Source organism: Trachypithecus francoisi, unplaced genomic scaffold (assembly GCF_009764315.1).
Source record: "Trachypithecus francoisi isolate TF-2019V2 unplaced genomic scaffold, Tfra_2.0 Lachesis_group4, whole genome shotgun sequence".
In the NCBI taxonomy this organism is placed as follows: Eukaryota; Metazoa; Chordata; class Mammalia; order Primates; family Cercopithecidae; genus Trachypithecus; species Trachypithecus francoisi.
The window spans coordinates 17258719-17279113 of NW_022681469.1; the positions used below are offsets into that span (position 1 = coordinate 17258719).

Sequence of the window (20395 nt, forward strand, 5' to 3'; positions counted from 1 at the left end):
TATTACCTTAATGTCATTTGACTTAGATCTTATAGAATCCAATTTAATACATATTTACTAATTTTTTCTTTTTCTTTTCTTTTTTTTTTTTTTCGAGACAGGGTCTCACTCTATCACCCAGGCTGGACTGCAGTTGCACGATCATGGTCCACTGCAGCCTTGACCTCCCTGGCTTAGGTGATCCTTCCACCCAAGTAGCTGCAACTACAGGTAAATGCTGCCACGTGTCTAATTTTTGTATATTTTCCAGCTAAGTTTTGTATTTTTGTAGAGACAGAGTTTCACCATGCTACCCAGGCTGGTCTCAAACTCCTGGGTGATCTGCCCATCTCAGGCTCTCAAAGTGCTGCGATTACAGGCGTAAACCACTGCACCGAGCCTACTAATTTTCTGATTCCCAAAAAGCCAAAAAGAACTGTCTTGGACATGAGGGACATAAGAGATATCACTTTTTAACACTCAACCCTTTAATTCTGACTATTTTTTTCAAAAAAAAAGTTAATTATTTATTCTAAAGCCATCTAGGTCTTTGTATTCACCTTTCCAATTGAAAAACAGTTGCATCTAATATTGTAAAAAAAAAAAAAAGTTTTGCCCATTTATTTTTCCTTAACAGACTTTGAATCTCCACACACCCACTCCCCACCCCCACATACAGCCTCCCCACCTTTTAGTGTGGTTCATTTGTATAATCAATGAACTGCCATGATCAAATCATTATATACCCAAGTCTCAATTATTCTTCACACCTTAATTCCCACAATTCCCACATGACCTTTCCAGGCCAGCCAGACCAGTTACAGGCGGTCCTGTGTCATGGCAAAGCCATAACTAGGTCACTCCTGTCTCCAGGCCCCTGCCCCATAAGCCATTTCCTCAGCTGAGAAGAGTAAGTAGTCTTCTCCTGTCTGCTTCCTCCCAGGCCTAGTTCAAGGATCATCCCTTTTGGAAAGAACACTGCTGATCTCCCAAGCCCACAGTATTCTTGGCCATCTCTGAACATCCTGTGGACAGAGATGGCCTAAGGATTTACGCCCTAGCAGTAGAACAGTTGCTCCCGAGGGGACTATTTCCAAGCAAACAAGACATCTTTGTAGGTGTTAATCCTGGAATGATTATTAAACTTCAATTAGACAAGTTTGCTAAGCATCCATTCGTTTTATAGTTATTTCTCATTTAACTGTTATTTCTACATTACAAATGAATCTTATTGCTAGAAGAGTATTAAACCTAGTTCTTCCAATTTCACAGAATCTCACTAGCTGCCTGATAGTCTGTGATTTCTTTCCCCCTTAGAAAAACCAAGTATATAACAAGTTACAAACGGCACTACCCCTTGCAAGCTGCCGGATTGAGAAAAACAGTGGCCTTCTTCACTTGTGCATTGGGAGGAATGAGTTGATTGCCAAACACCTAAAAAAGAAAAGAGCAAAGTTTTCAGTAAAAGTCTATTTATTTGGTAAATGTCACATGCATTCTTCCATTCCAAAAAAAAAATTCACTTGCAGCACATATGGTATCTAACATTGGGGGAAAATGTTCTCTCATGATCTCATATTAACAAAAATGCCATCAACAACAACAAAAAGTAACATTATTTAATGACAATAAGCTCTATTTTATATTGGAATAAAAATTCCTGTTTTATCTACTAGAGGCAAATAACATTTATTTTCTCTATAAGACATGGCTAGGTTTATTATAAACATATAATTAGTAAGGCCATAGTCTGTCAGGAGAGAAGTTTAATCTATGTCTTTAGTTTGCAGAGTACAATATTCTCTCCAGCTCATCACTAAAACTTGTTCATGAAGAATCTTTGTGTTACCAGTTAATCTTCATATCTTTATACACATACAAAATAAACCTAATAGTCTATTTGCCTTCTCTTCTTTGCAACCCTGTATGATAACTAAATAGCAGCAACTGGCAGGAGAAAAGAAACGTAACTAATATATACCAAGCACCTTCTATTTGGCATTTTTACACACATCATTCTTAGTTCTCAGAAACCAAGGAGGTATAAAATAATCTCAGTTTTCCAGATTAGAAAGTCCAGAATCAGGAAGACTAAGCTCCTGAAAGTTACAGAGTTGATAAATTACAAGCCTGGAATATACATCTTCTAATTCCAAAGCCTCTCTAAGCTCTAAAGAGAGGATCAAGGATGAGGTAGAATTAAAAGGCAGAGGACTAGATGTGAGGAGTCCAAATGAGAAATGAATGGGAACTCTTGCTGTTATGTCTGAATTGGAAATGATGGTCAACAAAAAGAATAAGAATAGGAAAGTGCCAAAATGAGCAAAAATTGGGGTCTTGAATGGTGGGAGTAGGCCTGAACCAAGAAAGCAGAATTCTAGTATGGAAGTACAAAGTAAACATGGGAGGAGGAAAAAAAGTTATGCAAATATTTTTTATTGAATAACTTACTCTAAATCTGCCATCTCCCTGACAGTTCATTTTGGAGCCTTTCTTATTATTGTCTATTTCTTGCTTTAAAAACAAAACAAAAACAAAAATACTTTTTTTCTGAAGTAGAGAAAAAGACTATTTCTTTGTAAGAAGTTTCTGGAACATTATAATTTCTATTCTGTTTTCATTCTTAGACATTCACAGTGAGCTAAGGAGTTTATGTGAGACTACATTAAGTTTATGTGAGATTTGTTTTTAAATATCATATTTTCAAGAATTTAGACTGTAAAAGGAAGTACACAGATAGGAAAATTAGCCAGCAGAGGCTATAAGGACAAATCCACTTCCATTTGTGAGATGGAAGGAACTAAACATGCAGGGGAAGTGGAGAATTAGAATGGTAGAAAGAAATAAGGCCAGCACAGTGGCTCACACCTGTAATTGCAGCACTTTGGGAGGCCAAGGCAGATGGATCCCAAGGTCAGGAGTTCGAGACCAGCCTGACCAACATGGTGAAACCCCGTCTCTACTAAAAATACAAAAATTAGCTAGGCATGGTGGGATGTGCCTGTAATCCCAGCTACTCAGGAGGCTGAGGTAGGAGAATTGCTTGAACCCGCGAGGCAGAGGTTGCAGTGAGCTGAGATTGTGCCATTGCACTCCAGCCTGGGCAACAGAATGAGACTCCATCAAAAGAAAGGGAAAGGGAAAGGGAAAGGGAAAGGGAAAGGGAAAGGGGAAGGGGAAGGGGAAGGGGAAGGGGAAGGGGAAGGAAGGGAAGGGAAGGAAAGGGAAGGAAAGGGAAGGAAAGGGAAGGAAAGGGAAGGAAAGGGAAAGAAAGGGAAAGAGCGGCGGGGAGAGAGAGAGAGAGAGAGAGGGAGAGAGGGAGAGAGGGAGAGAGGGAGAAAGGGAGAAAGAGAGAGAGAGAAAGAAAAGAAAGAGAGAGAGAGAAAGAAAAGAAAGGAAGAAAGAAATACATGAGAAGGAGAAAATAACTAAAGGAACATCATCCCTGAAAAAGTATGAGGAGAGAGGATTTAGAACAGAGGTGGAGGCATTTACCTTCAACAAGAAAGGGAAGGTCCTACATTCACACAGGTCTACTCTTCCTTAAAGAGTGAAAGAAAGGGGTCAGGTACAGTGGCTCACGCCTGTAATCCCAGCACTTTGGGAGACCAAGGCGGGTGAATCACGAGGTTGAGATCGAGACCATCCTGGCCAACACAGTGAAACCCCATCTCTACTAAAAATACAAAAATTAGCTGGGCGTGGTGGTGTGCACCTGTAGTCCCAGCTACTTGAGAGGCTGAGGCAGGAGAATCGCTTGAACCCGGGAGGCAGAGGCTGCAGTGAGCCAACATCACACCACTGTACTCCAGGAGGATTTTCCAGTTGCTAATGATTGGCTTGGGACAGGGATCACCTTTAATTTAATATTAAAGTTTATTTGAATTGATTTCTAAAACAACTTAGAGCCATATGAAAGATACTAAATTTAAACAAAGAAGTCATCAAATTCTTAAAACACTGATTTAGAACAGCTAGATAACAATCACTAAGAAGGGGAATTATAGTATCTACTGTAACAACTGCTAAAGAGAGGAATTAATTTATAGTATCTATTGTAACAATCAAAGAGAGGAATTACTTTATAGTATCTATAGTCACTATCATGCATTAAAACATTTCAGAAACACACATGAGGTCTGCCACCTACTTCTATTACTAAATGCTTCATACATTTGCCATTTTGATTTTCATGTTTCTATTTTGGTATTTCTGACATCATAAGCTCAAATGATACAAAACAAAAAGACAACTCAGTCACAGAATTTCATCTGCAAAGTATAATGTACATTTTTGTAGTGGGGAATAAAAAAGTGGTCTTAAATTTGAAAGGATTTATAATCCAGCTATAATTAATTAGCCACATAAATGAATATTTAAGTAACATCTCATGGAACATAACAGTGTACATGATATGCACCAGTTGAGCTTGAAGACGGACTTTAAAAATATGAATCAACAATTTTAAGAAGATTTGACTTTTAGAGGTAACACTTGTTCTGAACTGATATCCTTGCGGGTTATTCGGATCAGGGATGATTCAGGGGTTAGCCAGATCTACAAAGACAACTGCAGACACAAACAAATTCCCAGAGCTTCTACCAGTCCAGCTTTGTGTTCCTGGGACCAATCCAGAAACAAACAGTCTACAGGGTGGGCGTCAGAACTGCTTTTCACCAGATGGTTAACTTCCTGGAGTTCTACTCAGAGCTGGCTCCCAGCGTGAATCATCCTGATAGTGCTAAAAAATAGCCAAACTGCATAGATGCAAGACACTGTGCAAGTCCCCTGAAAGAGCTTCAGTTTTCTGCACAATGAAGGAGGGGTTTAATTTTATCACATTAAATAGTATTACCTGAGCTTCTTGACAGGCTGCTCTCCTTAGTAGGTTATCGCTATCAAAGTAAGCAAAAGAGAATAATCATTAGTTTTAACAATAGATTATGATCCAAACAAAATTTGTGAGCTTTTTTATTTTTTAATGTATGCACCGCTTCTCTAAAAACACCCTAGTGAAAGTGGGTGGGCAGATCACCTGAGGTCAAGAGTTCAAGACCAGCCCTAGCCAACATGGTGAAACCTCCTCTCTACTAAAAATACAAAAATTAGCCAGGCGTGGTGGTGGGCGCCTATAATCCCAGCTACTTGGAAGGCTGAGGCAGGAGAATCGCTTGAACCTGGGAGGCAGAGGCTGCAGTGAGCTGAGATCATGCCATTGCACTCCAGCCTGGGTGACAGAGTGAGACTCTGTCTGAAAAAACAAACAAACAAAATAACCTGATAACAAGTTATTGGCACATTTGAAAAATACATCCTCTGAATAAAAGTTTGTGTTAAATATTTCCATATTATGGCAACCAGAATCATGCCGCATCCCCCCAAAATTTCCACATCCAAATCCTCACAACTTGAGGGTATGTTACTTTACATGGCAAGAGGGATTTTACAGACCTGATTAAACTTAGGACCCTGACATGGGAGATTGTCCTGGATCATCCAGATGGGCCCAATCTAATCACAAAGGTCTCAAAACAGAAAGTTTCCCGGTTCTGATCAGAGGCAGATGCGATCATGGAAGAATGGTCAGAAAAATGCAACCTTGCCAGTTGTGATGCAAGAAGGCTCTGAAGAGAGTCAAGGAATGTGGTGGCCTCTAGAAGCTGGAAAAGCAGAAGGATTCTCCCCTAGGGCCTCCACAAGGAACACAGACCTTGCCACACTTTGTCTTAGCCCAGTGAGAGCTGCTTTGGGCTTCTAATTCACAGAATGCAAGACAAGAAATTTGTGGTGTGTTGAACCACTAAGTTTGTGGCAATTTGTTAAGGTAACAATAGAAAACTAATATACATCTCCTCCATTTTTCTTACCCAGTGGAAATTAGGTCATTTGCACAAGTAAATTTGATGTTTAGTTTCTTCTGCCACTGTTTTATCTAAATCACTTATTTTTTATGTCACCATCAGACACTAAAAGAGATCATAAATGGAGAATTTTGTCATGAGGCAAAATTTTGGCTTTCAAAAATGAAAGCATTCTGTCAGAATATGATCACCTATTTAACATAAAGGTCTCTAAAATATGTTTCTACCATAAAAGCATTTTAAATGGCTCCAGTCACCTATGGGGCTCCAGAATCTTCATCTAAGAGCTTGTGCTAATGCTAATGCACATTGCTGGCACTGCTAAGATAGTAACTTCAAATTGGTTAACAACAGTTAAGAAATCAAATACCCAGAGAAGATGAACAATAACCAATTTATAGGAAACCTTGAAAAAAAAATTATTTTGCTTATATCCTCTTTCTAGACTTTTTAAAATAACATTGAAAACTTTAAATGTTGCATTTTCACAGTAATTCAAATGGGATTGTGACATTTACAGTGAATGAAAAGGAATAAGCAAGCTTTACTTTTTGCCATAGTTGCTGTCAAAGGCTTCTGCTCCGTGATTCCATAACCAGGCTGCAGAACAACCCCTGAACTTCATAAAGCAGGCGGCTTCACTAAGGGAACACCATCCACAGGGAAGTATGGATGCTGTGAATCTGAAATCTCAAACCTAAGAAACTGAGCAGTGGCTCAGGCCTGTAATCTTAGCACTTTGGGAGGCCAAGGTGGGCGCATCACTTGAGGTCAGGAGTTCGTGACCAGCCTGGCCAACATGGTGAGATCCCATCTCTACTAAAAATACAAAAATTAGACAGGCGTGCTGCTGCAGGCCTGTAATCCCAGCTACTCGGGAGGCTGAGGCAGGAGAATCACTTGAACCTGGGAGGCCGAGGCTGCAGTGAGTGGAGATCGCACCATTGCATTCCAGCCTGGGCTACAGAGAGAGATTCTGTCTCAAAAAACAAAACAAACAAAAACCTAAGAACCATGTTTTACTGAAATGATAAATGACATCAGTACCCCAAAAGCTGATGTTGTTCAATAACAAAGATTTTGAGGAGCCTCACCCCTTGTGAAATCCAGCACAAGTCAGCCCAGTCCCCATTGGCTTAAGTGACTCTGCTCCCCTGTGCCAGGTGGCAAAGGGCGTTGTGCAACCTTCTCTCCCTCCGCACCCAGTATTCACAAATATTCATGTTTTTTTTAATGACTCCCCACAGGAAATAACACATATTCATGTTTCCCTTTCTTCTTGTGTCCCTCCCCATCAAATGCTCTCACTGAATCATTCTAACATCAGTAACAACAACAAAAATACACAACAAGATGAGGTAAATTCGGGGTACAAACTAGCAAAATTCTTGAAAATAATTAACATGTCACTAACTCCTTACAGCTTACTGGATATTTTGCATTTATAACCTTATATACAATGAAGAGGTAAAACACTGAACCCACAGTAACCTCTGGATAACAAAATAATAACAGGTTCCTCACAGTAACCTGGGCATTGTCACTGACCCTCCCCCTGGACTGTGCTGACCCCTAGTTCAACTTGCACAGGGCCCTAGGAAGGCAGCGTCCAGCCTCTCCGGACTGTGCTCCCCCCGGCCACTGCTTTCAATGCTTTCCTTTAGTAGACTAATTACCTTGTACCTCCAATCTCTCCTACAAACTCAGCCTGTGGATTTTTCTGCACAAGCCCTCTATGCTTCTATAAAAGCTGCAATCCCATCTCTATATCCTGCCCATTTCCAGGCTCCTCCTCTACCACGAAGGACAGGTCTCCGAAAGGCAACAGGCTCCTCTGGGTCATTAGTAAGGAACACCACCCTTGCCACAGCTCAGCCACACTGATTTCCATGGACCTACCTGAAAAGACAGTAGCCCCAAATATGCACAAGAATATGGGGTAGCACCTTAGATCATTTTTTTCCCTAAGTTCTTTGTTGCCAGAAGTAAAATTCTGATTACTAGCTTGTGATTAAATATATTATTAAAGATTTCAGCTCTTCTGAGTTTATTAATTCTGATTATCAGAATGCTATTCAAAATCAAAAGATTTTGTGATTGTTAATTCCCTGAATTTAATGTGCCAAATGGAATATCCTGTCAATGCCACCTGTGAGAGAGCCAGAATATGTACCAATTTTGATATTACAAAAGAAAATCTCATTATAATCACACTTAACTTTGGGCCAGGCACGGTGGCTCACGCCTGTAATCCCAGCACTGTGGGATGCCGAGGTGGGTGGATCACCTGAGGTCAGGAGTTCGAGACCAGCTTGACCAACATGGTGATACCCCGTTCTCTACTAAAAATACAAAATTATCCAGGCATGGTGGCACATGCCTATAATTCCAGCTACTTGGGAGGCTGAGGCAGGACAATCGCTTGAAGCCAGGAGGCAGAGGTTGCAATGAGCCGAGATCATGCCATTGAACTCCAGCCTGGGCAACAAGAGTGAAACTGTCTCAAAAAACAATTCATACTTAACTTTGTTTAATATCAAAAACAGTGTTAACCATCTTGATCTTGCTATCTGAACCTGACTATTCCTAAAAATCAAACACATCCTCAAAGAAAAAAAGATTTCTCCCATTGAGATAGTCTGATGATCTATAGCAAGCTCTGAAAACTATCTCAACAAAGAAATTCCAAAAATGTTTCAGTCATGTCAGCATTGTCAGAATAAAAGACAAAACTTAAAATTCATAGAGCAACTACCTTGTACCAAATACTATGGCAGTTGTTTTCATAAACCTTTAATCTTTGTAACAACCTTGCAAAGTAGACATTATTAGGTAACAAAATATTCTCATTTTACAGATCAGGAAGCCAAGACTCAGAGAAGGAAAGTGACGTGCCCAAAAACACAGAGTTACTAAGTGGTAGTGTCAGAGGTGTTTGAACCAGAGTGACTCCATCTTGAGTAGGGGCTGTGTAAAAAGAGGCTGAGACCTACTGGGCTGCATTCCTAGGAGTTTGGGCATTCTAGTTACAGGATGAGATAGGAGGGTGGCATACAATACAGCTCATAAAGACCTTGTTGATAAAACAGCCTGCAGTAAAGACAAGGACCAAAATCCACCAAAACCAAGATGGTGATGAGAGTGACCTCTGGTGTCCTCACTGCTCATTATATATTAGAATGCATTAGAATGCTAAGAGACACTCCTACCAGCACCATGATAGTTTACAAATGCCATGGCAACATCTGGAAGTTACGCTATATGGTCTAAAAAGGGGAGGAACCCTCAGTTCTGGGAATTGCCCATCCTTTTCTGAAAAAACTCATAAATAATCCACCCCCTGTATAGCATATAAGCAAGAAGTAACAAGTATAAGCACCTGAGTGGTCCATGCTGCTGCTCTGCCTATGGAGTAGTCATCCTTTTACTATTTTACTTTCTTTTTTTCGAGGCAAAGTATCGCTCTGTCCCCCAGGCTGGAGTGCAGTGGTGCTGTCTCGGCTCACTGAAACCTCTGCCTCTCAGGTTCAAGTGATTCTCCTGCATTAGCCTCCCGAGTAGCTGGGATTACAGGTGCACGCCACCACACCCAGCTAATTTTTATATTGGTTTCACCATGTTGGCCAGGCCAGTCTTGAACTGAACTCCTGCCCTTGTGATCCACCTGCCTTGGCCTCCCAAAATGCTGGGATTACAGGTGTGAGTCACTGTGCCTGGCCTACTATCTTAATAAACTTGCTTTCACTTTACTCTGTGGAGTTGCCATGAATTCTTTCTCGTGCAAGATCTAAGAACCCTCTCTTAGGGTCTGGATCAGGACCCCTTTCTGCTAACAGTAGAGTCGGAATTCAGACCCATGCCAGGCTGTCCCTAAGCAGATGCTTTTTCTTCTAAACTTCAGACAATACTCAATGGGCAATTACTCATTTAGTTGTATGTTTTATAGCACATTTTTAAAATTGCATAGTCTCATCTAATATAAATTTTTCCATTTATATTCATATAATATTTTTTAAAAGGTCAGGTGCAATAATGCTTCTGAAGGTAGTTCTTGAAACAAACTCATTTAACACAAAGTGCTGCCCATGGCACACAAATAGATTTGGTCCTGCCCTGAAGAAGCTTAGGATCTAGTGGCAAAGAAGAACAGCTCTTGGTAAATATTGGTGGCATAGTAAAACGTGTTTCTTGATAAATAATATGCCAGGCACTGTGCTGGGTGTCTCGGACACGCTTGTGAATAAGCCCAACATTCCCTGTCCTAGTGAAGTTTATAGTTTAGTAGGGAACAATGACAATTCACCAGGCAATCATGATGCAATTTCACTTTTAGGTAATCCATAAAAGGGGCACATAATGGGGGCATCTAACCTAGTTTTGACAGAATTAAAGGCTTTTTACAGGATATGACATTGAAGCCGAGATCTAGGAGAAAAATAAAAAGTAGCCAAGCAAAAATAGGGAGTAGAATCTAGGCAAGAGAAATAGAATGTCAAAGCCTGCAAGTGCTATAACATGGCCAATTTAGGAAAGAGAAAGTAGTTCGGGACAGCTGGAGGCCACACGCCATGGGAGAAGCCAGGTAAAGGCCAGGTCACCATGGACATTTTCAGCTATTTAAGTAATTTGGATTTCTCCTAAGGGCCATAAGGAGTCATTAATGGGTTTTAAGAGAACTGATGTGACCAGGTTTACATTTTGGAGGGATTACTTCTGGCTGCAGTGTGTGAAGAAGGCATTGGCCAGAGGTAAGACTGAATCTAGTGAAAACTCAGAGGCTCCCTCAGTGACAGTCGGTGATGATGACTGGAACTAGGATTGTGGCAGAGGGGACACAGAGAAGAGGACAGATTCAGCAGATATTCAGGAGGTAAACTTGGGGGATGACTGGCGGGAATTAAAGAAAAGATGAGGGTTCAAAGATAGCGCCCACATCCTGCATTAAGCAATTGGTAGAAGGCAGTACCATTCCCAGAGATGGAATGAAGTAGAAAAGTGCAGGGGAGAGGGAGAAAACTTAGCTTAGTTCTGGGTCTGTCTATCCGAGATGGGGTGAGAACCCAGGTGGAGGTGTCTAGGTGACAGTTGGAAATGCAGGTCTTAAGTTCTGTATAGCAATCTTAGCTACATGCTAATAGAAGGAATGAGACTGGACATGATGATCTATACGAGTAGGGCGAAAAGTAGGAGGAAGAGATACCCTGATCATGGACAGTTGACAGAGAACACCAAATGAATCCCAAAATCACCCTGTACTTCATTTGAAAGTCAAAGGAAAAATCTGGTAGATAACTAAGGAAAAAGTTTTCCTTATCTTCCACCATTCCCCCTTGATGCTGCTTCTGCTCTTGGCAAACTGCATGTTTTGCTGTTCTTAAGAGACACAACAAACTACATCTTCAAGGATTTCATCATTTTATTCCTTCCTTTTTAAAAAAAAGCCAAGCACAATACAACCCACCACACAAAAACTGCTTTACTTATCTTCCTTCCTAGATTATAAACTTCTTGAAATCATGGATAATTCACCATTTTCTCATCCACAGCCCACAGCGCACTCTCATAGATACAGGGTACTTGGTAAATACTTGTTTAATAAATAAGTGGCAAATGTTTGAACAGGAGAGATTGACTCACTGTGCTCAGACAGGCATGCTTTGTCCTGCAGGAGAAACTGAAGGTTATTCTTCGTATGAGGATTTGGCATTCTGAAAGCACAGATGAGTGGGGATGGTTCTCCAGTGTGATGATCACCAAAGGGCAAGGGTAAGAGTCATTATGGTGTAGTACAGGATGAAAAACCAAAAAATTCCAAATGCACAAAAACGTTACCAGATCAAGAAGCTCCCAGGGTGTGTGGGTATGCAGAGTGTAATGGAAGGAGTACCCTCTAAAGAAGCTAAGTGGGGAGTTCCTTTTGACACACCAAGAAGCACCCCAAGAACTGGCCCTGTAGCTAGAAGAACTCTGAGTGTGGTCATCAGAAAATTCCAGATTACTAATGAGTCAAGAATCTGAATGTGAACCGAAGACCTCATTTCCAAGCCAACCAAGACACTATATAAATTCTAAGCTCATGTTTTTTCCACTACACCACGCTGTCTTCTGAGAACTGAAGTTAAATACAATTTAAAAGAGGTGCTACAAAATGTAGTCATACCAAAAAGGGTCCCTGCAGATCTGCAAAGTATTAAAATGCAGGTCCTTTGACAGAAATTAGAAGGCTCCGGATTAGAAAATGAAAAAAAAATCTGCTGATGTCACTCTGCCTGAGGCTTGAAAAGAATAAGAACATGCCTGCTACTATAGGTAATGGGATGCTCTCAACTTATTCCAAGCCATAAATATTTTATTTATTACTTTAGGACTGCAATATACGATAAGTTGTTATTCCAATAGCAACTTTACATGGAGAGAAAAACCACATCGATCCATCCTATTTCCCAAAAAGAATATTTCCCACTACAGTCTAGAGGCAAATTGTACAGCAATTTCTACCACCAGCTTTTCCCTTGGTGCATGCAAACACAGTCTTTGCTTTAAACAAAATAGATTTCAAGTTTAGATGTTTATAACAATCACTTCAAGTTATCCAGGCTTCCTAGAATAATTAATCATGATATTGCCAGTGGCTGTGCCCATGGTTGCCCATGGAGCAACAGAAATGAAAGAAATGGAAGCAAAGACAAAAATGAATCTTAAAAGTGTGTGCAGAAGGAGAGACAGCTTTTCTAAACTATACATGGCATAGCCCTCCCCATATCCCAGACTCCCTACCCAAACAGATAATGGCTGCACTGAACCTTTGTCATATATGGGAAAATAGTGACCAGCTCTGCCTTTCTGACAGAAAGACAGCTGATCAAGCAGGAGGAAATGTATTTTGCTAAGGCAGAATGCTTGATCTTTTGGGCCGACAGAATCTCCATTTGGATAGAAGGTACTCAGTGTAACAGGTCAGAAAACCAAGGGAACAATGAAAATGTTAATGATTTTTAAAAGGATTTTAGGGCCTACCGGTCTGGTCTTCACCATTTAACCAAAGAAGGTTATGTCTTCTTGTTCTCCAAACCGCACTATCATGTACTACCTGCTACCAAAGAAATTTGTATCTTCTCATCTCTCCCAAGCCCAATGCAACAAAGAAGTTTTCTAATGTAACGAAAGCATAAAGGAAGAAATCCTATTGATAACCATATATTAAGTGGTGACTGTCTTCATTTCAATGCCCCTTAGAGTGCTTAGAAGATGTGAGTGAAAATAAGGGCCACAGAGGCAATCACATTAAAATTTCTTTTTTTTTTTTTTTTTTGAGACGGAGTCTCGCTCTGTCCCCGGGCTGGAGTGCAGTGGCCGGATCTCAGCTCACTGCAAGCTCCGCCTCCCGGGTTTACGCCATTCTCCTGCCTCAGCCTCCGGAGTAGCTGGGACTACAGGCGCCAGCCACCTCGCCCGGCTAGTTTTTTTGTATTTTTTTAGTAGAGACGAGGTTTCACCGTGTTAGCCAGGATGGTCTCGATCTCCTGACCTCGTGATCCGCCCGTCTCGGCCTCCCAAAGTGCTGGGATTACAGGCTTGAGCCACCGCGCCCGGCCAATCACATTAAAATTTCAACATCTGCATTGCTGATGGTGAAGTTTAGCAAAAGAAAAACAGCTAAAAATTCTACTATCCAATGCAAAGCACAAATGTACAGCACTGCCTCCTATAGTAGTAAAAAGTATACCAACTTGCGTTCAGGAATTTTTAGGTCAAATGTGTGAACCCAAAATATCTGAGACAGGTCTCAGTCAATTTGTTTATTTTGCCAAGGTTAAGGACACAGCCATGACACAGCTTCAAGAGGTCCTGAGGACTTATGCCCCAAATGGTCGGGGTACAGCTTGCCTTTACACATTTTAGGGAGACATAACAGCAATCAATACATTTAAGATTTACACTGAGTGTCAGGTCTCTGAGCCCAAGCTAAGCCATTGTATCCCCTGTGACCTGCACGTATATATACATCCAGATGGCCGGAAGCAAGTGAAGAATCACAAAAGAAGTGAAAATGGCCGGTCCCGGCCTTAAATGACGATGTTCCAACACAAAAGAAGTGAAAATAGCTGGTCCCTGACCTAACTGATGACATTACCTTGTGCAATTCCTTCTCCTGGCTCAAAAGCTCCCCCACTGAGCACCTTGCAACTCCCCACCCCTGCCCACCAGAGAACCCCCTTTGCCTGTAATTTTCCACTACCCACCCCTATCTCCCTTCGCTGACTCTCTTTTCAGACTCAGCCCACCTCCACCCAGGTGATTAAAAAGCTTTATTGCTCACACAACGCCTGTTTGGTGGTCTCTTCACACGGACACGCGTGAAATTTGATGCCGTAATTCAGATGGGGGACCTCCCTTGGGAGATCCCGTCCTCCTGCTCTTTGCTCCGTGAGAAAAATCCATTTCCTCAGACCAACCAGCCCAAGGAACATCTCACCAATTTTAAATCAGGTAAGCAGCCTCTTTTTATTCTCTTCTCCAGCTTCTCTCACTGTCCCTCAACCTCTTTCTCCTTTCAATCTTGGCGCCATCTTTCAATCTCTCCCTTCTCTTAATTTCATTTCCTTTCCTTTTCTGGCAGAGACAGGAGACGTGTTTTATCCGTGAACCCAAAACTCCGTCGCCGGTCACCGACTCGGGAAGACAGTCTTCCCTTGGTTTTTAATCATATGGGGACACCTGCTTGATTATTCAGAGGTGTCTGATCACGCAGGGACGCCTGCCTTTGTCCTTCACCCTTAGCGGCAAGCACCGCTTTTCTGGGGGGCAAGCACCCCCCACCCCTTCTCTCCATGTCTCCACCCTCTTTTCTCTGGACTTGCCTCCTTCACTATGGGCAACCTTCCACCCTCCATTCCTCCTTCTTCTCCCTTAGCCTGTGTTCTCAAGAACTTAAAACGTCTTCAACTCACACCTGACCTAAAACCTAAACGCCTTATTTTCTTCTGCAATACCACCTGACCCCAATACAAACTCGACAGTCGTTCCAAATAGCCAGAAAATGGCACTTTTGATTTCTCCATCCCACAAGATCTAGATAATTCTTGTCGTAAAACAGGCAAACGATCTGAGTTGCCTGATGTCCCGGCATTCTTTTACATTCTTTTTCGGTCCCTCCCTAGTCTCTGTTCGCAATGCAACTCGTCCCAAATCTTCTTTCCTTCCCTCCCACCTGTCCCCTCAGTCCCAACCCCAAGTGTTGCTGAGTCTTTCCAATCTTCCTTTCTTATGGACCCATCTGACCTCTCCCCTCCTCCCCAGGCTGCTCCTCACCAGGCCGAGTCAGGTCCCAATTCTTCCTCAGCGTCCGCTCCCCCGCCCTGTAATCTTTCTATCACCTCCCCTCCTCACACCTGGTCTGGCTTACAGTTTCGTTCCACGACTAGCCCTCCCTCACCTGCCCAGCAATTTCCTCTTAAAAAGGTGGCTGGAGCTAAAGGCATAGTCAAGGTTAATGCTCCTTTTTATTTATCCAACCTCTCCCAAATCAGTTAGCGTTTAGACTCTTTTTCATCAAATATAAAAAACCCAGCCCAGTTAATGGCCCATTTGGCAACAACCCTTAGACGCTTTACAGCCCTAGACCCTGAAAGGTCAGAAGGCCGTCTTATTCCAATACACATTTTATTACCCAATCCGCTCCCGACATTAAATAAAACTCCAAAAATTAAATTTCAGCCCTCAAAACCCACAACAGGACTTAATTAACCTCACCTTCAAGGTGTACAATAATAGAGTAGAGGCAGCCAAGTAGCAACGTATTTCTGAATTGCAATTCCTTGCCTCCACTATGAGAGAAACCCCAGTCACATCTCCAGCACACAAGAACTTCCGGCCGGGCGCGGTGGCTCAAGCCTGTAATCCCAGCACTTTGGGAGGCCGAGACGGGCGGATCACGAGGTCAGGAGATCGAGACCATCCTGGCTAACACGGTGAAACCCCGTCTCTACTAAAAAAATACAAAAAATTAGCCGGGCGAGATGGCGGGCGCCTGTAGTCCCAGCTACTTGGGAGGCTGAGGCGAGAGAATGGCGTAAACCCGGGAGGCGGAGCTTGCAGTGAGCTGAGATCCGGCCACTGCACTCCAGCCTGGGCGACAGAGCGAGACTCCGTCTCAACAACAACAAAAAAAAAAAAAAAAAAAAAGAAGAACTTCCAAACGCCTAAACCGCAGCAACCAGGCGTTCCTTCGGGACCGCCTCCCCCAGGAACTTGCTTCAAGTGTGGAAATCTGGCCAGTGGGCCAAGGAATGCCAGCAGCCCAGGATTCCTCCTAAGCCGTGTCCCATCTGTGCAGGACACCACTGGAAACTGGACTGTCCAACTGGCCCAAGGCTCTGAATGACTCCTTCCCAGATCTTCTCAACTTAGTGGCTGAAGACTGACACTGCCCAATCGCCTTGGAAGCCTCCTAGACCATCACAGATGCTTTGGATAACTCTTATAGTGGAGGGTAAGTCTGTCTCCTTCTTAATCAATACAGAGGCTAACCACTTCACATTACTCTCTTTTCAAGGGCCTGTTTCCCTTGCCCCCATAACTGTTGTGAGTATTGAAGCTTCAAAACCCCTTAAAACTCCCCAACTCTGGTGCCAACTTGGACATCATTCTTTTATGCACTCTTTTTAGTTATCCCCACCTGCCCAGTTCCCTTATTAGGGGTAGGCATTTTAACTAAATTATCTGCCTCCCTGACTATTCCTAGGCTACAGCCACACCTCATTGCCACCCTTTTCCCCAGTTCAAAGCCTCCTTCACATCCTCCTCTTGGATCTCCCCACCTTAATCCACAAGTATAGGACACCTCCACTCCCTCCCTGGCGACTGATCATGCACCCCTTACCATCCCATTAAAACCTAATCATCCTTACCCTGCTCAATGCCAATATCCCATCTCACAGCACGCTTTAAAAGGATGAAAGCCTGTTATCACTTGCCTGTTACAGCATGGCCTTTTAAAGCCTATAAACTCATCCTGAGTCACCTGTTCTGTAACTGCCCTTCCCGCCAAACTACTCACCCACCACTCTGGCTGGTACCCCTGGTCTCTTTAAAATAGCAGGTCGAAATTAGCTTAGACGGTGCGGTCCAACCCTAGACAACAGGGGAACAACACAGCAGTAGGGGCTATCTGTGTCAGGAATAAGAACCCCTTCTCCTCCATTGTTCAGGTGTGCTCTCACCATTGCTCCATCCACGAATCACACCCTTTTATAGAAGTAAAAATTGCCTTGCTGAGAAAATTAAATTTATATTCCAATGCTATTTCTTTGGTGGCACCGAAAATTTATTTATAATATTTTTGGTTTACAAATGGCTCCTCTGAATGAATTTCTTTAGTTAGTGGTATATTGAACAAGGCAAGGATAAACATTTAATATAAATACAAAGCAAGCCAAGAGCATTTTTGTTCCAAGAAGTGGGGAGGCATTAAGGAAAGAAGGGAGAAGTCAAGTTCATAGTTAGCAAGTTCATTGTTCAATTCAGCATTTAAATTGACAAAATACCTATTCCAAGGAATGACGAACGAACCAACACAAACAGGGCTGCAGCATCTTGTGTCTCAATAAAGTCAATCCTCCCAGCAGCCTTTTGCCAAAACATGTTTTACCTCATTACATGAGATTGTGCTTCACCCCAGAGATATGAATTTGCCCACTGTTTAACCATGGCTTCCAAATATTTACGGCAATTTTCAGGTCTAAAATCCCTGTTTTGACTATTGTTATTTTTATTTTTTGTGAAAGTTTGAAAGCCCTACAAGCAGCCAGGCCAAAAAAAAAAAAAAAAAAAAGTCTTTGTAAAAGGCATCTAAGCCCAATTTCCATTGCTTGGAAATCTAAATTTTTCAGATTGGAAGAGTCCTTAGAAATTATCTAGTCCAATGCTTGTCAACCTCTCCGCACACCCTGAAACCCCTGAAACAAATATATGACGATATCCCATTAGTAACAAAGTTCAATACAGCAATGATTCTCATCTGGGCACACACACAGAGCACATGTAATTCTATAAGCTCAGGTCTCTAAGTGTCAAGTGATTCAGGTATGTTCACTTCAGCAGGATACTGTCATTTCCTTAGAGCTCCCAGAAAATAACTAATTGACCTAGTCTGTAAAAGCATCTGGCCTGGTGATTTGCCCACTTAGACAGAAGTTACTAAAAGGCTTAGCCCTAGAACTGAAGTCTCCTCCTTCTCAACATGGCATTTTCCCCAATACTCTGCTTTTCTTCTGTTCTCTACAGACATTTTCAAATGACAAAAATGCAATCAAGAAACCTCTGTCCACTGTTTCGCCATAGGTACTGGCAAATGCCACATTTACGGTCACCTCAATTTATGATTTATCACTATAGTGATTACTACTATTATTCTTTCCTTCTAGTGGGTTTAGGAAAAAGCCCAGCTAAACCTAACCCCACTTGAATTCATTAATTCAAGAACACTTAGTAGCCAAAGACTCCACTTCTGCCCTGCATGGGAAGGCCTCACCTAAAATAACCTAAAGAACCTAATAAGTTCGCCTAAAATAACAGCTAAAGGCTGCAGTGAGGTTCCAGTTTGGTACCTATTCTTTCTCACTCCCTGAAATACAGTATAGAAATCCCAAAACCACATCTTCCCTTCTTATCAAATCCCAACCACTGTACTCTCCACTTCTATGCGCTCAGGTGGAACAAGCTACTACTTGTGAATACTTCAAGTACCTTCTAATTTCTCGGATTTTCTCCACACAATTTGTTCCCTCTCCAGTTCGGGATGGGAAATGACTTAATGAAAAATGGCATCGCCTGGAGGCTTCTCTCACATAACTACGCTAATCATTTTGGTCTGTTGTGTAGAATTTTTCATTAACCAGAGAATAGTTCTGCAGTTTATCCCCTCATTCTATTGACCAAGAGAAATGGAAGTGGAGGAAGCCTGTCTTCATAGCTCACTTTTTCTCCTGTTAGAACATGAAATTTTTCTATTTTCACTCTCTTATCCTAGCCTTGGGTCTCCATAAGGTATCAATTTCTGTTCCTAATATTCACAGGAGCCCACGTTAGTCAGCTGAGTTCTGTGGGCACTGGGGAGAAAGTTCTGCCTCTGACTGGCTGCTATGTTTATGCTGGAGTCCAGACTGTACCACCATTAGGCAAAGCTCTGGCTACCACTAATGGAAATCCTTCTCTGAGCTTCTACCACCAGCCATTTCTTCAATGATTTCTACCCCTAATTCTCATAAGCACTAACATTCTTTCACGGTCCAGTCACTTCTTCCATTTTTCTGCTCTTTTTTCATTTATTTGCTTCCATCCAACACTTCAATTTAAATACTTTATGCCATATACTGTTCTTCCATATACTGCATAACATTATTTTTACTAGGCAACCAAATTACTAGTTCTTTCTGTGCCATCGGCCATTATATATCTGCATATACAATGATAAACAAATATATATATTGATACTCAATTTCATACAAGGTACTCAAATCTATTTACATTAAAAAAAAAAAGGAGAGAAAACAGATTGCATAGAGATCTTGACAGCTACTTCAGAAGAATAGGATGAGAGAGTCCCTGTGTCCCCATGTCCCTCTGCCTCACAAGTTGTTCTCTATAAATAGCGTGCATGAAATGATATTTACTTTGGGTTCCGGGATACATGACAGATCTGGACAACGTCCGGCCTATAAACACATAAAGTTAGCAGCTACTACTGTCAGTCTTTTTGCTGTTCTGGGATATGAAATGTTTGAGATGTCAGTTACTATCTACAGAGGGGCTAGTTTTAGCATCAGCTGGATTATTCTCTCTGTAACGCTTGGAACATCTAAAACCACTGATATAAAACTCCCTTAAAATTATGTGATATCAACAAAACAGAATATAAATTACATATACTAGCTGCCCATCTCAGCCCACCACTCCCAAGACAGAGGGAAGGAAGCAAAATAAATACATAGATTTTTTTTTTTTTTTAAAGAAGAAATCTGTTTTCTGGATAATCTAACAAAAGAGTTGAAAGAAAGGAAATATAATTAAACTTCATTGTACTTAAAATAAAAATTTTAAAAGGTTCCCCTATTCCCTATCAAATCTGGGCTGACAGGCATGTTATTTAATTGCCCATAAATGAGCTTCCTTAAATAGCACCCATTAATACCCCAATTTCAGCATCAGCCTGTGCACAGAGAAAAAGATAAACTTTGAAATGGCTAAAAAGCAAAACAAACTGCTTTCTTAAAATGTCAGCAGAATCTGAAATGATGAAAAGCCATGAGGGGGAACAAAACCTTCCTACCTTCAGCTGTGGATGAAGCAGCCAGGCCCCAGACCACTGACTGCAAAGTCAGAGTCTAATCTGAACTGATGTCAAGGTAAGACATCTGCTTTGTCAGAAACACCAGAGATACTGAAAAATGGAGCACAAACCATTATTGAAACCATAATCTGCACCAAAAGCAAATCTATGAGTCTAGTCAAGGGTGGCTCATGCATAATTTACCCCGGCATCCAAAACATTTCCC

General features: G+C 41.7%; 1 protein-coding gene across 4 annotated transcripts in view; it reads right to left on the minus strand.

Moving 5' to 3' along the window:
* Positions 1-20395, minus strand: part of AGK (acylglycerol kinase) — a 104076-nt gene that overhangs the window by 61338 nt on the left and 22343 nt on the right. For all 4 annotated transcript variants that reach the window (XM_033193975.1, XM_033193972.1, XM_033193973.1 and 1 more), the window contains exons 3-4: positions 4835-4874; positions 1334-1413 (exon numbers count right to left, since the gene is read on the minus strand). In XM_033193975.1, coding sequence (XP_033049866.1) covers positions 1334-1413; positions 4835-4874 — 120 coding nt within the window. The remainder of the gene's footprint in view (positions 1-1333; positions 1414-4834; positions 4875-20395) is intronic.